The following is a 24,237-nucleotide window of genomic DNA, read 5'->3' on the forward strand; positions in this document are numbered from 1 at the left end:
GACACCAAAAGCCAGACATATCCCCAGGGATAAAAGAATTAGTAACTCTCCAGACAATACCGACCCCTCGGACTCTGTTGTTTACACAGGTTCACTTCAGCCCTATGGTGACACAACCATAAAAATCATAACCTGGCAGCTGCACTGGGCCAGAGACCTGAGCGTGCGCCCAGCCCCGGAGGTACAGCCACACTTGGAGCGGGTTTTGGGCAGGCTCAGCAAGGAGCAGGAGCCGTGCGGAGCCCCGAGGGCCGCGCTGGCAGCCCAGCGCCGCGGAGCCTCCAGCAAGCGGCAGTGCTGGCTCGGCTAACCCAGGCGCGAGGCCGCGCAGGCCGGGCTGCTCCGCTCCCAGCCCCCAGCCCAGCCTGCTCTCCACTTGCACCCACTGCCTACTTACTTTTTAATTAGATTTTTAAACAAAAAGTGAAAGAATTTTCTAAAATTCCTCTAATTACACTAAGATGCTGAACTGATTGTGAAGGGAATAGGAAATGAAAGCGACTCACCCTCTGAGGGAGAATTTTGTCAGCCATCTTCCTCCTCTTGGCACTGTACATTTTTTAAAGAAAAAAACACGTTACCATGGTGACAGATCTAGGAGTAACGAGGCCACCTGCTAAATTATCCTGACATCTCCACATGCTGGTGCACAGCTGTGCATGCATCAGCAAAAGGGTCTCACCCATGCCCAGGACCTTGTACCCCTTCTCTCAGCAGCCTGGGGAGGCAGTTAGGTAAGAACAAATCAGGGCTATCTGTTATGCATCCTGGAAAGAAGTCTGTAAGTTCTTTGATCACAGCATCTTGTGTGGTGCAGGGCGGCAATACATGCAAGTGCATGTGCACACACTGCTCCTAGGCACAGATAAGCGTGCAGAGCACAGTCTCACATGTGGCATGCACAGACACACCTACGGTGTGCACATCTGAGTGGCTGAGAGCCTGCAAATGGCACATCAACTTGTTCAAACAGACAACACGCATTTATTCCATCATGCCCAAAATTAAGTGCTGAAGAACACACATACATGTGTGTGTATTTCATATGATTTATGAAAACACACGCATATTCACATCCTTCCTTCATATGTACATACACACTTGTTTTACTTATCATATTTGCATGAGTGATGGATAAAGGTGGAAGACCTTACATTGCCACATTTCTTCATCTTTATGAACACAGATGTGGGAAGATGTATGTGTGCCTGCAGTGTGTATACATACTGTGTCCATACCCATACAAAGGCACATTTCTATAGCTATGCTTTTAAAAATATACTTGTACTTGTGTACATAAACACACATTTGTGTGTGCCTGAGAAATGCTGCTGTCAGGAAGACTGTCTTCAGATTCTAAGAACTGATCACGCCCACCAAACCTGTCACCCAGCTTCCTCTAACAGGGGCCAAGAGGGAATTCAGGTCCCATCTCTTTAACTTGTAAGGCCTTTATCTTAAGCAGGAGATTAATCACTCCGTCTGTGAGGGACAAATGAGAGAAAGCAAACCAGCTGCTGCCACTCTGCCATGTCACAAGGACCCCCGTCCTTTTCCCACTGCAAGTCTGTCATCAGCCGTGTCCACATAAAAGCAGTTTCCACACATTGATGTGGCATGGTCTCTTCCTACATTTGTTAATAATGAGCCAGGGCTGAAATACCAGATTCTTGAGACTCTTCCCCCATGCCCACATAAGCCAAGGCTGAGGAACTCTTTGTGCCTGGAGGTACAGTGGACAGAAAGTTCAGTTACACCCAATAGGTGTACAATGTCCCTTTTACAAGGGTAGGAATAATGGGAATGGAATGTCACATGGTGTGAAACTCCAACACCTTCCACCGCTCACAGAAAGAAATCTGCACTGAAACACTTCACTGAATCTGGAAATCTGCACTGGCTGAGCAAGCCCCAGCCTCCCAAAGGGATTGGGATATGCATGAACCTGCAACAACCCCATAGGCTTGCAAATAAAAAACAAGAAAAAAACAAAGCAACATCCCCTAAGAAATTGGATCTCAACCAGTTCTTCAATAATCTCTTACAGAAATGAGATTTTTGTCTCCACCGAACTTGCCAAGAAAGGACAAGGGCAACTTTCTTGGCCCATGCTAGAAAACACGGAACTGATTTTCCCCCCAGAATTGGACCCAAGGTGCCAGAAAAGTGTGCCTGAAAAACACATAATGGAAAACCACAGGGAGGTGGAAATGAAAAAAGGGAAAACAATCAACACAATAGTTGAAGGGAAGGCACAGCAGAAGAAACAGAGAAACTCTCTGAATACCCAGGCAGCACTGGTGTGAACTGGACTCAAGGCAGTGGAGATCACTGCTGGCTCTCAAACTAGAAACACTGAAGTTAAGAACAGGGGAGGGGAACTTTTTTCTGTGAGTCAAGCCACCAACTTTTATCAAATACGGCCCTCTAATGCTCCCCGGCAACTAGTTAGTGACTAAAGTTTACCTTAATTATCCAGCAGGGGCAATTTGTCAGGTTATATCCACCCTAGGACCTGAAGCATGGGCGTTATTTTGTGGCATTATTTCATGCAGTTTCTTGGAGAACCTCCTGGGAGGTGCTACAGAATGTGCATTTTGGCTGGTGCTGGGTAAGGTCTCCAAGAAGTACATGCACTGCTTGTGCTCATGCGCTGCACTCACACACATTCCTTCCGTGTTCAACCTTTTTCAATTGTAATGTACTAATAGTCTCAAGATCAGCGTCCTTTCCAGATGCATCCCAGACACAAGCATTCCCAAATCTGGCTTGCTGATCCAAGATATATAACCTGGACAGAGCAGGGCTCCTGAGGAACTCAGCTCAGGGAGTCATGTTTTACCTACAGCTGGATTCCCTGACACCACCAGCACACTGCCTGAAGCTGTATATACATCTACAATGATTCTGCAAAAGGTAGCCCACACAGATGATTGCACTCTATGTGCGTGTGGACCCCACTCAACACTCAAGACTGAAGAGGTCTAATGTGCTGCAAAAAGAAATTAGTTAACCTATTTAAGAGAGAATGTATTCAACAATGTGCAAGGTGGGCATATTTCAAAAAGAAAGTTCCACACAGAAATCCCTCTAATTTTATGAAATACTTCCAGTGCATATTTATTTACTTTGTATGTAAAAACATTTGGGACAACTGCAAGTTTTATGACCTCTCTTCTGAGTGACCATAGTACAAGCATTCACATGACAAACCAAAGTTTTTTCTACTTGTGTCATTTACAAACTATTAGGTTAGCCAGTCAGAAATCAGAGCAACTACACAGAACAGGCAACAAATAATACAGTAATTGTACTATATTAGAAGAGAACTGGTCATTAATTCTAAAGGCTAAACATACTCAACAAATTCATGGCCTGACAAACCTGCAAAATAAAAGCAGAATAACTACAAAACCAGACATTATTAAAGGTTGGTTTGTTGAAGACCATTCGCAAACAAAAAAAAGGTAAAATTTACTAATGTTTTTCCTGCTTAAAAAACTGTCAGTACATAGATCTTCTGTCTTATTTGTTCTTAAAAGTCGTATCTACTGCTAAACAGGTACCATCTTTGTCTCCTCAAATTGTCCTGCTGTTTTCTTTCCAGAACACTCACCTCCTAGCCCGGTTCTGAGTAGCTTGCTGCTGCTGCTGCACCTGCTGCTGCACCTGCTGCTGCTGGACCTGCTGTGGTGCAGTGCGTTTTCTTGTTGTTTCCATCACAGTCTGGGGCATCCCAGGTCGCACCGAGGGGCTTCCAACATACGGGGGGCCTGGAGGACCCATGGGAGCCCCCTGATGGGGCATCCGAGCTCCTGATGGCATCCCAGGGCGCTGGAGGAAAAGCGAAACACAAAGAAAAGCCAGCTTGGTTCCCCTTTCTGCAGCTGCCAAGACATTTGTACACGATGCGACACAGGCCCCAGCAGATTCCCCGTCTGACCACCCCGATGAGCACCAAGCAGCAATACAAGGCACGCGAGCTCTGTGACTGGTATATCTTGGAAATCATGAAGAGGTATCCAGGGATAAAATAGACAGGAAACAGGGAGGCAAAATACTAGGCTTGGGAAAACACTCAGTGGTCAATAGCATATCCAGACCAGGTTACACCTGAAAGCTCTACCTTCAGCCTGGATGGGAACAGCCCATGGCAGCACCACGCAGTCAGCACTGGTGCAGCTCACTGCTGCTGCGAGCACACTCCGCTGCATGCGCTGCACTGCCAAGCAGCATCACAGTGGTGCAGCTCACGTGCTGCTGTGAGCTGCGAGCACACTCCGCTGCATGTGCCGCACTGTCAAGCAGTACCACAGTGGTGCAGCTCACGTGCTGCTGCAAACATGCTCCTGCTGCATGTGCTGCACTGCCGAGCAACACCACAGTGGTTCAGCTCACTGCTGCTGCGAGCACACTCCGCTGCATGCGCTGCACTGCCGAGCAGCACCACAGTGGTGCAGCTCACTGCTGCTGCAAGCACACTCCGCTGCATGTGCTGCACTGCCGAGCAGCATCACAGTGGTGCAGCTCACTGCTGCTGCGAGCACACTCCGCTGCATGCGCTGCACTGCCGAGCAGCACCACAGTGGTGCAGCTCACTGCTGCTGCGAGCACACTCCACTGCATGCGCTGCACTGCCGAGCAGCACCACAGTGGTGCAGCTCACTGCTGCTGCGAGCACACTCCGCTGCATGCGCTGCACTGCCGAGCAGCACCACAGTGGTGCAGCTCACTGCTGCTGCGAGCACACTCCGCTGCATGCGCTGCACTGCCGAGCAGCACCACAGTGGTGCAGCTCACTGCTGCTGCGAGCACACTCCGCTGCATGCGCTGCACTGCCGAGCAGCACCACAGTGGTGCAGCTCACTGCTGCTGCGAGCACACTCCGCTGCATGCGCTGCACTGCCGAGCAGCACCACAGTGGTGCAGCTCACTGCTGCTGCGAGCATGCCCCTGCTCCATGCGCTGCACTGCCAAGCAGCACCACAGTGGTGCAGTTCACTACTGCATGTGCTGCACTGCCGAGCAGGTGGATCTGAGCAGCGGCAGACAGAAACCAGCACAGGCAAAGCACCAGGATAAACATTTCCCATTGAGAGCCTTCTACTTCGCCCACACCAGAGAGCAGTGTAAGCTCATAATGCAACACGAATCCTTTATAAAAAAGGTCATGTCTCTGATCAAGCCTTTAAAAGAAAAAAAAAAAAGAAATGGATGTGGTAGTTTGTCAACAGCCCCTGTAGGCATTCTAAAGCCCTGGCATTTATGTTGTCTTCTGCATGCTCTTGAGAGACACTGGGTCAAATCACAAGCTTAATGCTGCACAAGACACCCAGTAAATCCAATTCTGCATTCTAAAAGCTTATAGCCATCAAAGAAAACCACCAGTAAAATAATGACTGCCTGTAAAATGCAATTCAAAACAGAGAGATGAGCATAGTCTCATCTGAGAATTATCAATATATATATGTCCACATATACACAAAAATATAGACACACATACTCTCTAGGCATTTGAACCAGGATGAAAATAAGAATAACTATACAGCAAAAGTCCTCCGAAAGCCAAATCCCTCTACAAAGTCTTTTAAGGAAACCAAGAGGCACTGGCATCCATTATGGATAAACAATTGATTAAAGGACAGAAATGAGGCAAAAGTGATTGGTTCTGAAAACAAAAGAAAGGCACATGTAAACTTCTACTGGGACGTCTCCTTTTCAGCATATTTAAAACAACCTGTGGAAAAAAAGAACCAAAAAAGCCAGGAAAAGCCAATGAATCGAAGAAGTTTGTTGGTAATGCTAAGTTATTCATGTTGACAAGGACGAAGGCCAGCTTCAAGAACTGCAGAAGGACTTTATGAGACAGAATTAATGCTTAAAAGGAAGATGCAAATGTAGTTCAAGGCATATTGAACTGAATTACAAAAGGGGAAAAAACAATCCAAGAATCACAGAAAAAGCAATGGGGCCTAAGCTGCTGTCCAGCAGAACTTTGTTTAAACAGACACTTCCAGAAAATATTGGTTCACTGGTTACTAGAGGTCGAAAAAATCACAAAGAAATGAAATAAGAGTGGAGGGAACAGGGGATATCAGTGTGCCATGGCCAGGGTGTGTCCACAAATGAAGGTCTGTGTGCAGCCCTGGCTCCTGCAGCTCAGTGATAGCAGAGCAGAGCTGAAACAAGGACAGTGAATGGCACAGAAATTCTTAGCATATGGAACTGCATCCAGGGAAGTAAAGGTAAATAAATACATTGTGACTTTTCATCTGGAAAGAGGTGATCCAAGGTGATCCAAAGGGGCATTTACAGAGCTCTGCAGAATCATGTGTGGCCTATGGAGGACAGTCAGGTATTGAGTGATCATGGCCCCTGCCAAAATAGCAAACCCTGGCCATCAGCAGAGGGGCCAGGCTCACAGACCACTGGAGGGGTGAGTTTGTCACACTGTGGGTATCAGCCTGTGGAACCCTCTTCCAACAGGGTGCTAACAACACAGAAGACGCACTTGGCTCAATAGCTGCACACTGCGAAGTACTTGGGAGAAATACACCACTGGACTCCAAAATGAGATCTGTGCACCCCTGAGGGCATGCAAACCAGTCCACTGGGAAGAAAATATTTAGTGTACAGTCAACATATATCATTATTTTTAAAAGTTTATATCATCTTTATATCATAATTTCTATGATTTCTAAATATTTATATATGCATTATAATAAAACATAGTTCTAAAAATAATTTGGACCTGCACCTCCAAATTAACCATCCAAAGCCACTATAGCTCCCAAAGCCCCAGCTCAGGGTCGTCCCTGATCACCACAAGTCTGAGATATTCCTGATGCTTGTACCTATAAAGGAGACTGGAGAAAGGAGAGGAATGGATGATCAGCAAAGAACCAATATGGGCTATAACTGGTACGGACAGAGAAGCAAGGCAGGAGGGAGGAGAGTCACCAGCACAAGAACCCAAGCAGGTGAATTCAGCAAGTGTCCATGTAAGAAAGCAATGGCAGGTGTGAGAGAGCAGCAGGCAGCAGACAGAGCAAACTGCAGCTTTGTGCAAAGCTCCAAATGCCTTCTGCCATAAGCCTGGAGCCCCAAGAACAGCTGGAAGAGAACAGTGCTCTCTGTTCCTGTGTATGAGCCCCAACCCTCTGACCCAGGCAGAGTCAGCGGACAGAAACAGCCCAGAAAATGCTTCTCTCTTGAGCCTGCATTTAGGATCTGTCATCTGTCAGGCCACACACTGTGGCCTCCTTCCAGCAAAGGGCAGAGCACAGGGCCAGCTGCTGCCTGTCAGTCAGCTGGGGACAGCTGACAGTCATTCAGAAGAGCCCGGACCCTGAGCACAGCCCTCTCATGGAGACTGACTGGCTACATGGATAAAACTGAAGGCCCACTTTGGTGCTGCTCTAAAGGACAACTTAGGGCTTGAAGAACAAGGTCAGCAAGCCCAATCTACTCCCAGTCTTGGTCTTATGTTTTTGAACTTCCTTCAGTTTCCTTCGTTAAGCACTAAAATAGAGAAACAGAGAAAGGACAAATATGAGAGAAGAGAGGCAGCTCTAGAAAAAGAACATTCGATCTCATCCCTTGACCGCCTCATTCCTTCAACCTGTTCTCATGTTCCTACCTCCGAAATCACTCATAGATAAAGTATTACTCACTATGCAACTGTCTTCCTGCTGCAAGCCCACCAGACTCCCAAGATACAGAAATGCTTTATCTATTTAAACTTTGATAAATGAAGAACATACAAGCAGTATCTCACCATACCTAAAAGCTTATTTTGCTCTCAAACGTGTGATACAAGAGACTGATTTAAATATTTCAATTTTTTTACAATAGTGACATTAAAAAAGAAAACTCTTCATACTAAAGAGTATTCCAATACCCTTATACTTTTGAAAGAGATCTTGAAGGTGCATCTGTCTACAAGTTAGGATCTGTCTCTCCCCCTCTTCCTCAGCAGGATGGAATCTATCATAAACAAGAAGCATCCATAGGAAACACTGCAGTGCAAAACAGCACTGATACATCCTCCTTCCTGGAAAATCATCTACCTGAGAGCCCCATCCCTGACCCATCTCTGTTTGTACCCACGGTCCTATCTCCTTTTTACCTCCATTGATTATATTTGCATGTATTATTCTGCACAAACACCTCACTGGATGGAGGGCAAAGCCACTGCTGGCCATAGAAAATGAGGAAGACCACAGCCTGTCCCCAGCTGAAAGGATGACTCTCACAGCTCTGAGAAGGTGAAGCAGAAAACAGAGCAGCACAGCATCAAGGCAAAGACACAAAGGCACACATTTCATGCAGGTATACTGGTCTCCAAGAGTTCTGCCGATTGCCTGTACACATGTGCTCTGGCTACAGCTGTTCAAACCTGCGAGTGCTGTCAGTGCAGCAGAACACCACCCTGACACCTGCTGCCACAGCCCTTCACTGCTGTCCATGGACAGCTTCCTAAGCCGCGTTTGGCTTGCCTGTTGTCCTCCTTGCCTGAACTTCCTGTCACATCAGAGCTCTGTCTCTGTCCTCTTTGGCATCCTTAAGTGAACTTCTGTCTGACAGCAGTAATGAGACAACATTAGAGCAGTGTTTTTCTATGTTCTTCTACTGTGAAGTTGTTTCTCAGGGGATGTGCATCACAGCAGTCAAAACACAGGAGAAAAAAGGAGTCCTGTCTGGACATACCAGTAAGAGGAAAATAACCTGGAGAACTGACAGGTGAAAGAAAAAGAAAGTGTCAAGAAAAGTAAAGCAAGAACACCCACAAGAGGCCTCAGAAAGACTGAGCAGAGAGCCAGGAGTTGCTGCATTGCAACTGAGTGCTGAGCTGCACCTACAGCAATCTCCTGTCCTGACAGACTCCATCCACCTCAGCACCACACAGGCGGCTCTTACGGTCACCAGCTCTGTTAACAGAGACACTGACAGATTCTGAGAATAACCACCACCACCGAGTATACAAAAAGCATATTTCTTAACTAAAAAGACCCTCCAAGGAAAATGGAGAGAGATTATTTGAAAGGGCCCAGAATAACAGAACAAGAGAGAAGGGCTTCATACTGACAGACAGTAGGTTTAGATTAGAAGAAAATTCTTTACTTATGAGGGTCATGAGGCCCAGGTTGTGGCTGCCCCATCCCTGGAAGTGTTCAAAGCCAGGCTGGATGGAGCTTGGAGCAATCTGGTCTAGCAGGTGTCCCTGCCTACGGCAGAGGGGTGGGACAAGAAGATCTTTAAGGTCCCTTCTAATCCAAATAATTCTATGAATTCTATAGGGCATAAACATAAGCAAGAGGAGATATCTGATGCTGTCTAGAAGTAAGAATGAGTAACTAGAAGTACATGGAACTCTTAAGAAATTTAGACTAGATTGATACAGTGTGATGGCAACAAGTTTCTGACTGCACAATGGTTTCCCAACTGGATGTGTTGTTTCAAAATGGGCTCTTAGAAGTGCAACAAATAAAACTGGTATAAAGCTTCTCTCCTCCCTAAAAATATAGATGTTACTTCATGAGTTCCCCTTTTTAATGTCTATGAATCTTTTAGAGGTTTAGTAAGCTGAAACATGAGTATCACAGTTCTTGCTTCCTACCATATTCACCTTCCTCCATTTCCCAAAAGCTCTCGGTATGTAAGTCCAAGTGTTCCAGGTACCACACACTTTAATATAATATTCACAACAATCCAGAAGTCTTTAACCAGGAAAACATTCCATTTACAGAACTGTGAATTGGAACATAAGATTAAGTTCAGTTCTATTTAATGTATGTCTGTTCACAGTTCAGAATGATCTGCCACCAAGTTCAAGTGGTGCACTTGGATGCAACCAAAAGAAAAAACCCAAGAAAATCTTTGGAATTGAAACAAATAAACCTTACAAACCAGCTTTGAGTTCCACCACTCATCTCATCATACCACTGCTGTGATCTAATGTATAGAAGGGATTTTGTGTGAAGAGCTACCAGAATGTGCCTCTTGAAAAGTACGGCTTTGGGAGGGAGAGGAACAACAGACATCTGCAGCACCATGACTGGCTTGTAGAAAGAAGAAGCTGGTCAAGAGCTTGTTGTCTCTTCCCTTACAATTATCAAACAACAGTTGGCAGGATCAGATAATTCCTTATGCAAGATAAGCTGAAAAAAATTCTGACACAAAACACTGACTGCTAGAAGCTTAGTAGGGTTCAGGAAGATGGCACTAGACTAACATCCATAAATAAAATCCACATAGAGGCACTACACAGAGGGCAGCTCTGGGTCAAAAAGCTCCCAAGCTCCAAATCAGAGTATTCATATGAAGGATCACCAAGGTTTTGCCTTGTTCCTGCACTTCCATGCTGCCTTTCACTGCCCCCGTTCTACGCGTGACACTGAACTAAACGATCATCTGGCTATTTTCATAGTCCTACAGTATTTTATTTTTTTTTAGAAAGAGAAGAGCAATTCAAACATCTCACAGATCCACTGTATCCACACACCTACATTGTTTAACAAGCCCATATTGCACAAAATCACATTGATCTCAATTAAAGCCTTGACTAGCATTAATGATTTTATTCTCTTTGTTATGCATCAACATTTTTCTACTTGAAAGTCTGAAATCAGTCCATGGCTAGAAAAGGACAAACCTTCAATCTATACCAGCAGCTTGCTCACATAGTTGAGCGTTGTACAAGGTTTTCACTCTAGCTGTCCCCTGCAATTACCTTCCCAATCAAACTCCTTGATTTCTTCAGGCTGCCCTACTCGCCCCAAGTACCTCCTTGTTTGCCACAGCGGGGAACATGCACTCAGCAAAGCAGTGCCTCCATTCCAGACCCCGTTCCCTGAGGATGCCCTTGCAGAGAGAAGCACGCAGGGAGCTCTGTGGTAGAAAGTGGAACAAACTGTCCAAAACAAACAGTTCATGAGGCTCTTTTCTAGCCATGCCAGTGTTAGCTGGCCATAATCTCTGCACCTCAGTATTGCCAGTAGTGATCTCTACAACCCTGTGACTGAGTGAGAGGAACAGTTTCTGTCTTAAAACTAAAACAGAAAACTAAACACACAAACTAAAAACACCTTTCAGTTTTGGGAAAATATCTTTAGTTTTTTCTCCTCCTAATAAAATCCCATAATTTTTATAATATACTGAAATATGAGTCCTTGAGGTCATGCAGTTCTTCCTCCTCTCGAAGAAGTACTACGAGTATCTCCATCATCTTTAATAGACGTTTATTATAAATAAAACCAAAAATACCCCTATTCCCTCACTGAAGCCTTCAGAGGTGTCCCACTACTACTGCCCTCTGAGTTTCCAGTATTTTGGCTTTTTAGTCATACAGATTGCAAAACCAGAAAAACATTATTGTAAGTATATGCCATGGATTTAGAATTGCTTCTGCATTATTCCCTGCCCCACCTTCCAATCAGGCTAACAGCTGATATGATTTCTTATTAGTTAGACACTAGGCAGCTCACAGGACATCCAAGCCTTTCTCCTGAAGAGTGACATTTCATTTAAATCCACCCGAGGAGATGTATCAGGAGATGCAAAACTCCATATATGAAACTCATTGTTTACCCCTTTTCCCCAATCACTGATAAATGTGTTATAGATCCACCATAGCCATCAGACCTGTTGTTTAGTCTGTTCTAACACTGACGAGTTATCATATATATTAAATATTTGTTTATATGATGGCATGCTCTGACACTTCTTTCACAGCTGTAAATGCCATTTCATATGAGAGAGTTTATGTATTCACCATAAAAATCCTAAGACCAAATTTGAGAAGTAGGTAGCCAAACAAAAAGAGGACTGAGGATAAGGAAAGCAGTCACATCAGCGATATACAGGTTTGTATGAATTAGCAATCTCAGAGTGGAACTAATATTAAACTGTAGAGATTAGCAGGAACTATGAAATAACACCTATTAGCAGAAAATAAATATGGATAAGGACTTATATTGCCACAGAGAGCTTCCTAAGCACAGCAGAGAGGACAAAGACCAAAATCACTATGGGAGAAGGTGATTTGAACTGACAGCAAGTACATTGTAAATACAGCTATGACTCTAGAGTTAAGAAAGGCACATAGACCTTTATAGGGGTATCTGGTGGATAAAAGGCAAGAAGATTGGCTTTGGAAGGAAGATAAAGTGGGAAAAGGACACAGCAGCAGATGAAAAAGGTCAGAACAACGGGAGAAGAAAATGAACCTCTCAGCAGGTTCCTGTGTGCAGATGACACAGCCAAGGTCACCAGCACAAGGCACCAAGCAAAGGCTCCTCCAATCCAGTCACAAGAGGACAGATGTCTGGACAAGAGGTTTGACAAGACCAGCACGACAGACCTTCTCAGGACTAAACAGGCAGATACCTGTTTGAGTAAGAAAAAGACAAAACAGAAAGAAACAAATAAAAAAGCAGGGGCGGGAGACACAGGCAGGAACCATTTAAGGGATCCAGCCAGCAATGAGGCCTATGGTAGGGACTAGAGGATAGAGGAAACTGAGGTAAGTAATGACCTGCAGCAAGACTAGTAACTCGTTCAACAAAATGTAAGGCAACAGCTGGACAGCTAGAGAAATGTCAAAAAGACTGCCTGAAATGTATTACTGGAGAGCAGAGAATGCATTGATAAAAAGATAATAAACATAAATGTGGTGACTAAAGCCATATTTGTCCATACAAATGCTAGAAAAACAGAGGAACAACAAAAAAGCACTAAGTACAGCATGAAGCCTTTTTGGGGGGGGGGGGGGGAATTCTTCCCACAAAAATGATGTGCAAGACGCTGATGAACCTGAACAGGAGTAAAAGCATACTAAAAATAAATAACTTAAAGAGATTTAACCTTTCTAAAAGCCCAACTGCTAGCCAGAGGTGTAACAAACTATCAAGGTCTCAAGAAGGAGAGAATGAAGCATCCCACTTGAGACTTTTAACCTTTGATTCATTCGCCTTTCAGGGGGATCCCTTCTGCCTGGGACAAATGAGGAAGAAGTCATCACCTCAGCTGGCAATATGGAAAAGCACAAAAGCAGAATCAGGTGCACAAGAGCAAAGGGCAAAGTGACCTTAGCCAAGGAACATATGTTTCCAGAAAGATCAAGTGAATCCAAGAGCAAAGTGCCCATAAGAAATACTGCAGAATTATTCTGTTAATTTAAGTGTCAACAAAGAAAAAAAGATTTCTCACAACATTCTACCTCTGTTTGCTTCTCCTCATTTTTTGAGGGGGGAGAGAAATTAATTTTCAATAACCAAATTAAATAATGTTATCATAGAATAAAAAAATTAGGCATTTGGAGAAGAGATTGGTCCCTGAAATTAAAGCAGATTCTGACTCCAAGAAATTCCACTAAAGTCTGCTATGCAACTTGATTTTTCAATGAATTAATTCAGGTGTTGACACACTTTGGGTAGTAATAAAACAGAGGAGCCAGCACTAGGCAAACTCAAGGTAATGGCTGGCATGAAACATTCTCTTATTTGGCAGGATACAGGGCCTGGAGAGATAAAATGAAATTATAGGTTTTTTCATCTTTTTAAAGTAATGGAAGAGTGACTACCCCAACTGAACCTGAGATGAGGAAAAAACTAAAGGAAAGAACAAACCAGGCACCAAAGCAGAACTAAAGGAGATAATAATGAAGGAAAGGAGAGGGTGATACAAGAGGGGCTCAGGCACCAGGACAACAGCCAAGAAGCCCCAGCCTCAGCAACAAGAAGCAGGAAGAGATATACAGATATCCAGGCTAATGCATACATTCAAGTAAGATGCCACTAGCAACAAAACTCCCAGGGCAGAAAAGACAGACGTTCCTAGCATCCAAATAAGTAATGGAAATGAGTTCTGCTATATTCATTCCAGTATAAATTAAAATTTTCCCAGGCTTAAGAGCCCTGCATGCTGCTTTCACACGAAGGCCAGCTAGATGTGGAATGAGCAAATTCCCATAACTATTTTTGCCACTCTTCTCGATACTAAGGAGGAGCACTGGTGTGCAAATGCCAAGGGAAACTTTAGAAAAGGCAAAATCATCCCATCTGCCACCCTCCCAACTTGCTCCTGGTTCTGCTCAGATCCAGCCATCACAATCCAGGCCACCTTGACAAACCCCCAACTAAACCACTGCTACCACCTGCACAGCTGCTCTCCGCCACCCCGAGCAGCCACCAATCCCGCCCAGCCTGCTCCTGCTCCCTGGCACGGCGCCACAGCACCTCTGCACAGCTCCCACCACTGCACAAGGCCACCCCAGAGTCCCCGGCCCTGCCACACCCGCCACATCCAGGATCCAAAGGACACACACAGGAGCCTACACATCTGGAGTAAGCCTGAATCGAGGAGACAACTCAATAGCCTGCCTGGAGCCCCACAGGTTTCTATGACCTCTGTACAAGAGCCCCCACCTGATGTCTTCAAAAAGGTGTCACAGGAGATGCCAGGATCCTCAAGAAAGAAGGACTTGGGAATATCAGCATCCAAATAATATTACATTCCTTTGGGCTCTTTAACAGCCTTATTTCTGTTCAATGTGTATCAATGCTAGAAATCCAAATGTTATAAATGGTGACTGCTCTCAGACACTAGAGTCATTTAAAGAACGTTTCCAATGGCAGCAAAACAGGGTGAGCATTTCCCCTTAAATGGAGATCGAAGACCTGATTCTTAAACAAAAGCTGGAACATTTTTAAAGACCTGAAGGATTGCTTTAATTAAGCATGGCACCCTGAAATTCTCTCGTGGGTGAGTTTCCATAGACTGTTACAGACCTGCAGAGCTAATCTCTTCAAGCCCCTGAAAGTCACCTGTTAAGTAGCCAGAGGATACAAACGAGCCAAGACTGGAGACAAGAACCAGAGGCAGCACCCCAAGGCTTCATCAGGCTCTCATCAGAATTGTTTTCCAAAACACAAGTTTGATTACAGAACAAAGTGTCCTACAAGCCCATATGGGTTAGATCCAGTGCAGATTCTGCACCATGATCAGGCTGAAAAGCATGCTATTCACCATTCATGGAGAATCACAGCAAAAAGCACAGCACACATCCCCCCAGACACAAGCCTGTATTAACAATGAATCAGTGCAGAGGCTGGGGGTTCTACAGACCCCAGTGTTCTCCTGGTGAGGCAGCTACCAGCGCCCCAGGAGCACACTGCAGGAGCTGATCCAGCCCAGCACAGAACCTCCAGTTTCCACTCATCCCTCTATTCAGAGCCAGCCAGCTCACTAACTTTCCCGACTCACCACCCCATGGACCAGAAACTCAAAAAGTTTGCTTTTCGTAGCTTTGCGAGCCCCTCCTGTAACTTCATCTGTAGCCATCAGGGTCTGCTCAGCCTCTCTCACTCTCTCTCTTCCTCTTTCTTTCCCTTTTCTGCCTTTTTCTCCAACTCTCCCCTCTGAGTCCTGCTGGGCTCTCACACTTCTAATAGCACGGAGTGGGGAGGGGGCCCCTTCAGGGCCTTCCTGACGGCCCACTCGCGCTCAGCCTCAGCTGCTGCATTCCTCCACTGATAAGCCAGAAATAGTTTGTGCTGCCGGGCTCTGTCTGTTTACTCTGCAGGGACAGAAAATCCAGCTTTTTAAACCTCTCTGTCCAAACAGCAGAGATAAGCAGGAGGCAAATTGAAAAACACGTCTCAGTTTTCCCTGGTAGTGCTGCAGCCTCTCCTCCTCTGCATCAGGGATGGGAAATTCTGGGGCAAGGGGAAGGGGGAGGGGGCAACTTCAGCAGTGACACAGAGCTCAGCACCTCGCAGGGCTGTTTTCCCATTAGAAAACGCATCAGGCGAGCAGTGGTTTTCCCTTGCTCCCACTGCTCCTCCTGCACTGCATTTCCAGGCCCTTTCCCCAGGGACCTGGCAGGCAGCACACAGAAACATTCGCTGGCAGCATTTCCAGCATGAGAGACGAGAGCTAACCCCTCTGGACAAGAGAGAAGCAGCGGGAGGCCGGAGCTGGGAACAGGGAGGGACAACATGTGGAAGCGAGGGGAAAGCAAGCGTGTGAGATCAGCAGAAGGGGGTGGGGGGCAGCATGGCGGCGCAGCTCCCACGGCTTGTTTCCAACCCCCACTCCCGCCACCTCTCCCCAGTGACCACGCTCGGGATGCTCCAGAGACCCCAGGCTGACTGACAGACGCAGACAAATTATTAACACCGCAGCTGCTGTAAGACATCAGCAGTTCACTGCTTGTCACAAAAAGCCCTGCACGACAGCGTCTAACATCTCAGGACACTGCTGGGAACGCGAAGCCCAAGGGGGGAGGGAGAAGAGAGCAGCAGCCCAGCCCCTGGCGACGCTGGCAGCACGGCGGCCATTCCACGAGCAGAGGCGGCTGCTCCATGATGGCCGAGCCCGCAGCGAGGGCCCGGGGCAGCGATCTGCTTCCCGCAGCTCACAGGGCCCATCTTCCCTGCTCTCCCTCAACACAGCAATAGGCGAGATGTTGCCAGGTTACAAGAGGGGTTTATTCTATTCCTCTGCTTGAAATTCTTGTTTAGGGGCTGTGAATTTTCTGGCAGGACTGCAAACAACAGGATCAGATCAAAAACAAAATTATTCTGCCCTCATCCAACAATGAAAACAAGCACAGAAAAGACACTACGTTGACTAGCAGCGAAGGGCAAGCCATGAAGGTCACATGGCCTTCTGAACATGGGGGTGACGACAGTGACCTCCATTGATTTTTAGGGCCACCCCAATCTTAAGTGCTAGCATGTGGCAACACCCTGAGGAATCACCGAAACTCAAGGAGGGTGAGTGTGATTATCAGCTCCCCCTCTCAGCCCCTCAGAAGGAATATGCCAAACAAATCAACATAGCCTTGCCTTGTTTTGTGCTGGAAAAATTCCTTAAGTTCTAGCTGAACTAAAGGCACATATAATCTGGAACCATCTGCTGCATGTCTGGTGGGCATGGTCATGTCAGGTTAACTTGATCTGGAGGGCCTTTTCCAACCTAAACGACTCTAAATTCTACATGCCAGTTTGTCTAGCAAGGCAGCACGCAGCTGGTATCTGCCATGTTTTAGACCTCAGACTCACACAGGAATGCTGGCTCCCATCATGCGAGCCCCTTCCCTGCTGCCGGCAGTCACCGTGCACTTTCCTCACAGTCTGCACTAGCTGTGGGTGCCGCACTGGCCGGCGGTCTCAGCAGTCCCGACCGTGGAGGGCACCGGCCCCGGCCCGTGCGGCTGTTTCCCCCCTGGCGGGGAGCCATGCGAGCCCCCGCCGCGTGAAACGGCACCAAGGCCGGGCGGCAGGGCTCCTCCAGCAGCCGCCCTTACGGGCCCGGCGCGGGCAGGGGCGGCGGCGGCTCCAGGCTGCGGCGCGGCGCGCGGTCCCCCCTCGCGTCCCCCCGTGCTCCGTCGCCAGCACCATCGGCACCGAATGGCAACGGCGCGCCCGGCACGGGCAGGGCGTGCGCCTGCCACGGTCCCGGCCCCGCCACGGGCGGGCGAGGACCGGCCCGGGCCAATCCGCCTGCCCGAGGTCGGGCCGGGCCGGGCCGGTCGGGCAGAACCGCGGCGGGCGCAGCGCGGCCCCGGGCGCGGCGCGCGCATGCCCGGCGCGGCCCCGTGAAGGTCAGCGCGGGCCGGCGGGGACGCGCGGGCGGGGGCGCTTTAACCCCTCCCGCGCCGCGCCGCGCCCGCACCGGCACCGCCCGCGGCCCGACGAGCGGCACCGGCTGTTCGCGGGCCGGGCCGCGGCCCCGGCCCTTTGTCCCCCGGCCGGAGCATGCGCTCGGCTGCGCGGGTCAGGGGTTTCCTATTTTTCCCCTTAGCTGCAGATACGGCATGGAACCGCAGCCGCCCCGAGCTCCATCCATAGCCACCGAGTCCCTTCTGGAGCAGGAGGACATTTGCTATGAAGTGCTAGTAATTTAAGCTGAAAACCATACCATATATATTGTAAACTATCTGGATGTTCTTAACAGGCATCCAAAACCAGGTGTCCTTGAACATCAAATTCCAAGGCCAGCCACTTGAAAATTAAGGAATGGCAGCCTCGCTTCAGCTGTTGACTGAGTAAAAGTAAAAAAAAAAAAATTTAAAAATCCTGTAATAATAAAAACTCAGCTCTTAGCATGATGGTAGTTCTCCAAGCACTTTAGAAAAATCAGTACATGCAGCTTTTATGTTCTGCAAATGGAAAATAGGTACAAATTAATGGAAGTGACTTGCCCAACATTACCTAGCTGAGAATGAAACCCATTTCCTGTGATTCTTCAACTCTTCACAATAGTGTCCAGGAAAACTACTGTGTGAGGCATTTGCACAAAAGGGTGAAGGTTACCATGGCAGAATGTAATTTCCCATATTAAGAGAAACAGCATAACTTTATTTTAAATTGTTTAGTTTTCTATTTTTCCAACTTTTTTTCCTCCATAAAAGTGTAGAAAATAGTTGTCAATGTTCTTTTTAAAAAAGTGACTGATTTAACCCAAGTGATCCCCAACTGCTGCAGGTATCCTGGCAGCTTCCAGCCATCTCTGACCTGGAACATCTCTGTGCCATGGGGCTCTGCGCAAGGCTCGCGTCCCTCCACTCATTCTTGAAGGCTGAGCACACGCTGGGGCCTCATTTGTACTCACTTTCAGCTCGCTTCATGTCACATTCCCAGACCACTTCATTTCAGAGAAAGGCTGATCTCCTTGCCTGGTGCTTCCTGGAGCACTGGGAGCCCACTTGGTGTGTGGTTTTGGTTTAACTTCTGCTATTCAGGGCTTTTCAGGCTGTTAAACTAAGATGGTCCGATTAGAAAAGAGATGAACCAAGTTGTTTTAGGGAGATGTGTTTGCTGCCACTTGCCATTTTTTAGTCTGAAGGTAATCATAGAAGTAATGAAGGTGCTGATTGCCTTAAGCAGGTGTGCTTTCCCTCACCCAAGTTTCATTTAAGTCAGCATCACTGTTTTCAATGAAACTTTGAATATTTGCAACAGTTTTGGAATTGATGCAATGTGGCGTAGAAGATATGCTGGAACCGAAAAATACCCCAAGACAGAGGCTCTGGTAATCTAAAGAAATGTCCACTTGTTCCCGAGTTCAGAATTATTCAGTAGTCTCATTAACAATATGGATAATGTACTTAGAGAACAAGCTTATTCAATTTCCTAGAAACATACAGTTTGGAGAGGTTACAAGTTTGCTACAAGAGATTATCAAATTTAAAGTCCTGAGGACCTGGAGATATGTCCTGGTTTTTCAAACCACAATCAGAAACAGTGCAGGGTTCCACATAAGGATATAAATCAGCAATTATCTAAACAGGAGATGGAGAACTGGCTTTTCAGAAAAAACATCTGGGGATATGATAGATCGTGAGCTGAATGTGAGTTAACAGTACTACCCTGTCACAAAATAAACAGATAAATCCCAGGAGATCAGGAGACTGCAGGAATGCTGCCCCACTGCTCTCATCCCCTTGGTGGCAGCACTGGCACTGACAACAGTACTCTAGATTCTTCATTTTTCCTCATTCCATCTCTCCTCCTTCTCCCCATCCCCTCAGCTCTCCAGACCACAAGCTGTTCCAGCTCAACATTTCCTTAAGGTTGAAAAATTAAATGTTGCCAGAATTGCTGAGGAACTCTTCCAAAGCAATTCTGTCGTGGTATGAACTGTCAGTGTCTCATCCAGACCAACCTTTGCTGTCAGGGGCTCTGTGCATCAGAGGAAATGTGGGAGAAACCAGGAAGGTTAAGGAAGGTCAGTAAGTGTGACAAGAACTGTAGGGTCCAAATAAGATAAAGAGAAAAACAACAGTCATCAGGTGTCCAAAAGACTGCTGCAAATACAGGGAAGAGCTGCTCCTCATACACAGAGTACAGGAAATAACAGCTTGAATTTCTCCCAGGAGGATTATGTTCAATATTAAGGAGAAGCACAGCAGTGACAGCAGATGTTCTGAGAGAGCTTGTCCAGCAAGGATGGGACTCCTCATCGCCAAAGGTCTTTCAAGAACAGGTGCTAGAGAAGCATCTATCCAGAGTGATGTAGGTGGTGTGGATTGTGACTTGGTGTGGATTCTGACTGCAGACAGGACACAGCACCAGCTGATTGTCAGAGATTCCTTTTGCCTTATTTCCATACAAAAGCTGAAATTCTGTAACACAGAGGTTCCTTTCTCTGTTAGGCCTTCCCAGTACTTGTTTCTAAAATCTGTCAGGGAGGGAGGCAGGAAGGAAGGAAGGAAATAAGACAAAGAGAAGTGTTTGCCTCTGAAAGTTCCAAACATCATTGTGAAGAGGTAGAGAGAGAATCTTATTTCATGATTATTTTAAAAGTAATCAAAGGCAACAGCAGGGATGCTAAAAGACAGAGAAATGTGTCAAATATATATGTAATATTATAGGATACAAAATAATGAGTCATCAGAATTATCATCAACCATACTAATATTTTAGTCAATTCTGTTTAACCTCATGGTAAGCTGTCTAGTTCTACCACGCCTTTACCTCCACTTTTCCATCATCACCATCCCTCTCTACACTGTGTGCAGCAATAGCTGTGCACAAACATCAAGCATCTGAGCAAATAACCAGAGCACTGCAAGCAGCAGCCACAATCCTCATCCTCTAACCCAGGGCCAGAGCAGAACTGCAGAGTGTGAGAGGTTAGTAGTAAGACTTAGGTCCTCAAAGGAGAAGAGTTGGGAATACAGATTTGAACTTTTCAGAAGTGAATGAAATAGAGGAATTCTTGGTGGGTAATCCTGAGGGAGCAGAGAAAAAGACCTATGAACAACTACCCTCAAACCAACTGCCCCTAGTTCAGAAAGTGTATCTTCATGATATTTGGTGGTCAGAATGATGGCTTTCGGGTGTGTTTGGTAAGAGCATCTAGAATATCCATCTGCTGTCACTCACTGACAGAACAGAGCTGAGGGAACCACTGGTTCTTCCCAATGAGGGTGGTGAGGCCCTGGCACAGGCTGTCCAGAGAAGCTGTGCCTGCCCCTAAGAGTGTTCCAGGCCAGGCTGGACAGGGCTTGGAGCAACCTGGTTTACTAGTTGGGCTGGAGAGTCCCTTCCTACTCAAACCATTCTACAGTTCTCTGATTCTATGTATAATCAACAGCAACCATGTCACAGCTAACCCTTTCAGATATCAGTTTATTGCACAACACCTTAAATCTTGGTATCCCTTCAGGATAGCTGCTAAAAATCCAAGTTCTGGAGTTTTGTGACTATTTTCATTTACTCTTATCAACATTGTCCTTAATGGTCCTTTGTGTCTAATGTTTATGCTTCAAAGCATTCCTACATACCTGTCACATCCACTCTTTCTTTTGTCAGACTAAACAAGCGAAACTGCTATTTGCCTTCTTAAAATTCTGTACCCATTTCTCATGATTCCATCTTTCCTGTCTGTTGTTTTATATATCAAGAGTTCTATTATCCTCATGGTGCAAGGATTCCATATCACCAGTTTCCTACCTCCTCGATGTTTCTCGTAGGCATCTCCTCTCAGCACTGACTGTTCCAGGCCCTTGCAGCAGCCATCTGACTCCAGCTCCCACCAATCCACTCTTTTACAACACTGTTCTTATTTGCTACAGGTGTGGCCTGTTATCACCCGGCGTGCTCCTAACCTTTAGTAACTGGTTCAGCTGCAAGTCTTTTAGGGAATAAGATTACATTCTACACCACCTTTATTTACCCACACTGTATCCCCCTAGACCTGTCAGTCCCAGGTGACCTGGCTGGAATGAGGGCAGACAGAACTGTACCTCCAGTGTCCAGGCCACATGCTCGTGTGCCATCAAGACTTTTCTCACAAGCAGAAATCTGTCAAACCTCGCCAGGCTCACGGCTGCCCTCCACAACATCCTGAAAGTGACAGCTCCATGTTCTCTCCATGTTCTCTGAAGTACCAGGGTGTTTCTTCTTAAGCACTGTCATTGGATCACTTCTGGCACAAAGTGCCTACTCCTGTGACAAGGCCTCAGGTGCATGGCTGTGCACTGAATTGTCACCAGATACCAGCTGGTTCTGTTTGTGTAGTTCACAGTCAAGCAGTTCTTCCCACATAACCTGCTCTTTTCTGCTTCAACAATACCCATTTGCATCAGCAGCAAATTTCATTATTACATTGCCTATTTTTGTGCCATGGACATTAGTGAAAATATTAAATGGCACTAGTCCCTAGAGAAATCCTGAAGAAACTGCAATGTCTTTTGTGTCTTCTTTACTGAGCTCCTTCCCTACTCTGCAGTTCTGCTTTTACCTGTCTTCTGAGTTCCAGCCAAATGTTCAGATCACAGTGTATCAAAGGCTTCACTCCAGTCTGGACACTGATTCCTTTGTGAGGAATCAATCTACTTATCTGAGAAAGAGTAGGCGAGTAAACTTAGGCTGCTTTTTCATACCACACATACCCTTCTCATGCTCAGTTATTTTATCTTTCAAAAATAATTCTTGAGCCTTGCATGGACTTAGGATGAAGGTAATGCATCTGCCTAGAGTACTCTCGCCCTTCTGCACTGTCAGAAAACCTACAGGATTTCCTATTTGTTTGTCAGGAGTCCATTACAGTTCATTTTGATTAATACTAGCAATGCTAAGAATTATGCCCTATTCTCACTGAAAGTCATTTGAAAAGTGTCTATAGTTTAAGCAAATCAATAGTAAGTAAATAAGGACTGAAGGATGTATTCATAGGCAAAGCTGCTTAAGAATTGAGCACTAGGAGGCTGGAGAAAGGACAGAACTAAAGAAGGAAAACAGAGTAGTCTTGGTATGGACTGTCTCATAAATCCAGGTCCCCCTTCAGCTGAACTGGAAGGACAATTAACAGGGGAATACAATCATGTCAGGCTTAGAACATGATGGAACTGAGAGCAAGCAATAGTGGTGATCATATCAAAAACTGCATTGCCAGACAAGGCAAAATGTCTTTTAAAATTATTTTATTTGGCAGAATAATTACAGCAGTTACAGATTACTCCAAAAAGTCAGAGTTAATCTCAAACAGTACATCATTACAGCAAACAATGGCTTTGGGAAAAAACCAATGGCAGCCAGCGGGAAATGGCAAATGTGTCTTAGAGGCAATGTAGTAAAACATTATATGCCTGAAATTCTTAATAGAAACATAATTTGTATGTAATTTGTATGTAACATTACTGAAAAATTATAAACAAGTAATAAAAACAAGTGGAAGGAAAATTACTACCATGGACTCCAAGGTGGGTTTTACACACAGATTTTTTTACCTCCTTCAAAGATCTAAAAGAGAGAAGCAAAATATTTGTAGATTAAATCCTCACACAAGAAGATTTTGGAAAAGTTTCACAGCCAATCAGGAGAAAGGATAAAAAACTCAACTCGGCCTAAAATGTTAGACAGGAGATTTAAGCTGGAAAAGATCAAGCTGGTGGAAGATAAATCCTGAGGTGGAAGAACTGTGCTGTGTGTGTAGGGCAGGTAGGATGGTTTGCTAATCCTTTCAGCGCCGACTCACCCAGAACATAAATCCGTGTATGGAATCACAAGACCCTGAGCACAGCAGCTCATGGCACAGTGACACGATTACAGCCCTTGGGCTCCAGCTGGACAATGGGCTTTGGCTAAGGCTCATCTGAGCAACTGAGCATGGCAGGAGTGGAAACGGCCTGGCTGCAGCACAGCACAGTGGTTTGTGTGCTCCTGTCCGTCAGCAGAGCACGGGCGCAGCAGGCTGGCAGCTCCCAGCTCCAAGCTGCCTTTGGGCACAGCAGGCTGGCAGCTCCCAGCTCCAAGCTGCCTTTGGGCACGGCAGGCTGGCAGCTCCCAGCTCCAAGCTCCCTGATCAGAGGCACGAGCTGCCTTTGGGCACAGCAGGCTGGCAGCTCCCAAATTCCAGCTCAGAGGCACAAACTGCCTTTGGCTGGGGTCACCCAGCGCATGGCAGCCGTCCCCGCAGAAAGCACCTCTGAGCCACCAGGCACACGAGCGCTGCCACAAGCTACTTGTTAAATCAGCTTCAAAACGTGCACAAGAGGCTCAGTTGAATCATTCTGGCATTCAGTGCTTTTCAAAACAGAGTTTACTTTGGAGAACTTCCAGGAGAGGGATGTGTTTGTGCAGGGCCATGAACTGTCAGAGGGAGAAGAGCTGAGTGTTGTACTTTTGTGTCACATTCTCTGTCACACGCCACAGTCCTTCCCATTCTTGGGCTCCCTAGTTTCTGGTGCCTGAGAGTGCAAGGAGGTTCAGCTAAGAACAATGT

General features: G+C 46.3%; 1 protein-coding gene across 4 annotated transcripts in view; it reads right to left on the reverse strand.

The window, feature by feature from the left end:
* Positions 1–24,237, reverse strand: part of SMARCD3 (SWI/SNF related, matrix associated, actin dependent regulator of chromatin, subfamily d, member 3) — a 74,469-nt gene that overhangs the window by 34,845 nt on the left and 15,387 nt on the right. For 3 of the 4 annotated variants that reach the window (XM_058041803.1, XM_058041794.1, XM_058041811.1), the window contains exons 3-4: positions 3,617–3,834; positions 507–549 (exon numbers count right to left, since the gene is read on the reverse strand). In XM_058041803.1, coding sequence (XP_057897786.1) covers positions 507–549; positions 3,617–3,825 — 252 coding nt within the window. In that variant the 5' untranslated portion in view covers positions 3,826–3,834. Of the gene's footprint in view, positions 1–506; positions 550–3,616; positions 3,835–15,264; positions 15,368–24,237 lie in introns of those variants that run through there. The other variant, XM_058041785.1, reaches the window with a different exon arrangement.

The sequence above is a fragment of the Melospiza georgiana genome, chromosome 1 (genome assembly GCF_028018845.1).
Source record: "Melospiza georgiana isolate bMelGeo1 chromosome 1, bMelGeo1.pri, whole genome shotgun sequence".
Lineage (NCBI taxonomy): Eukaryota > Metazoa > Chordata > Aves > Passeriformes > Passerellidae > Melospiza > Melospiza georgiana.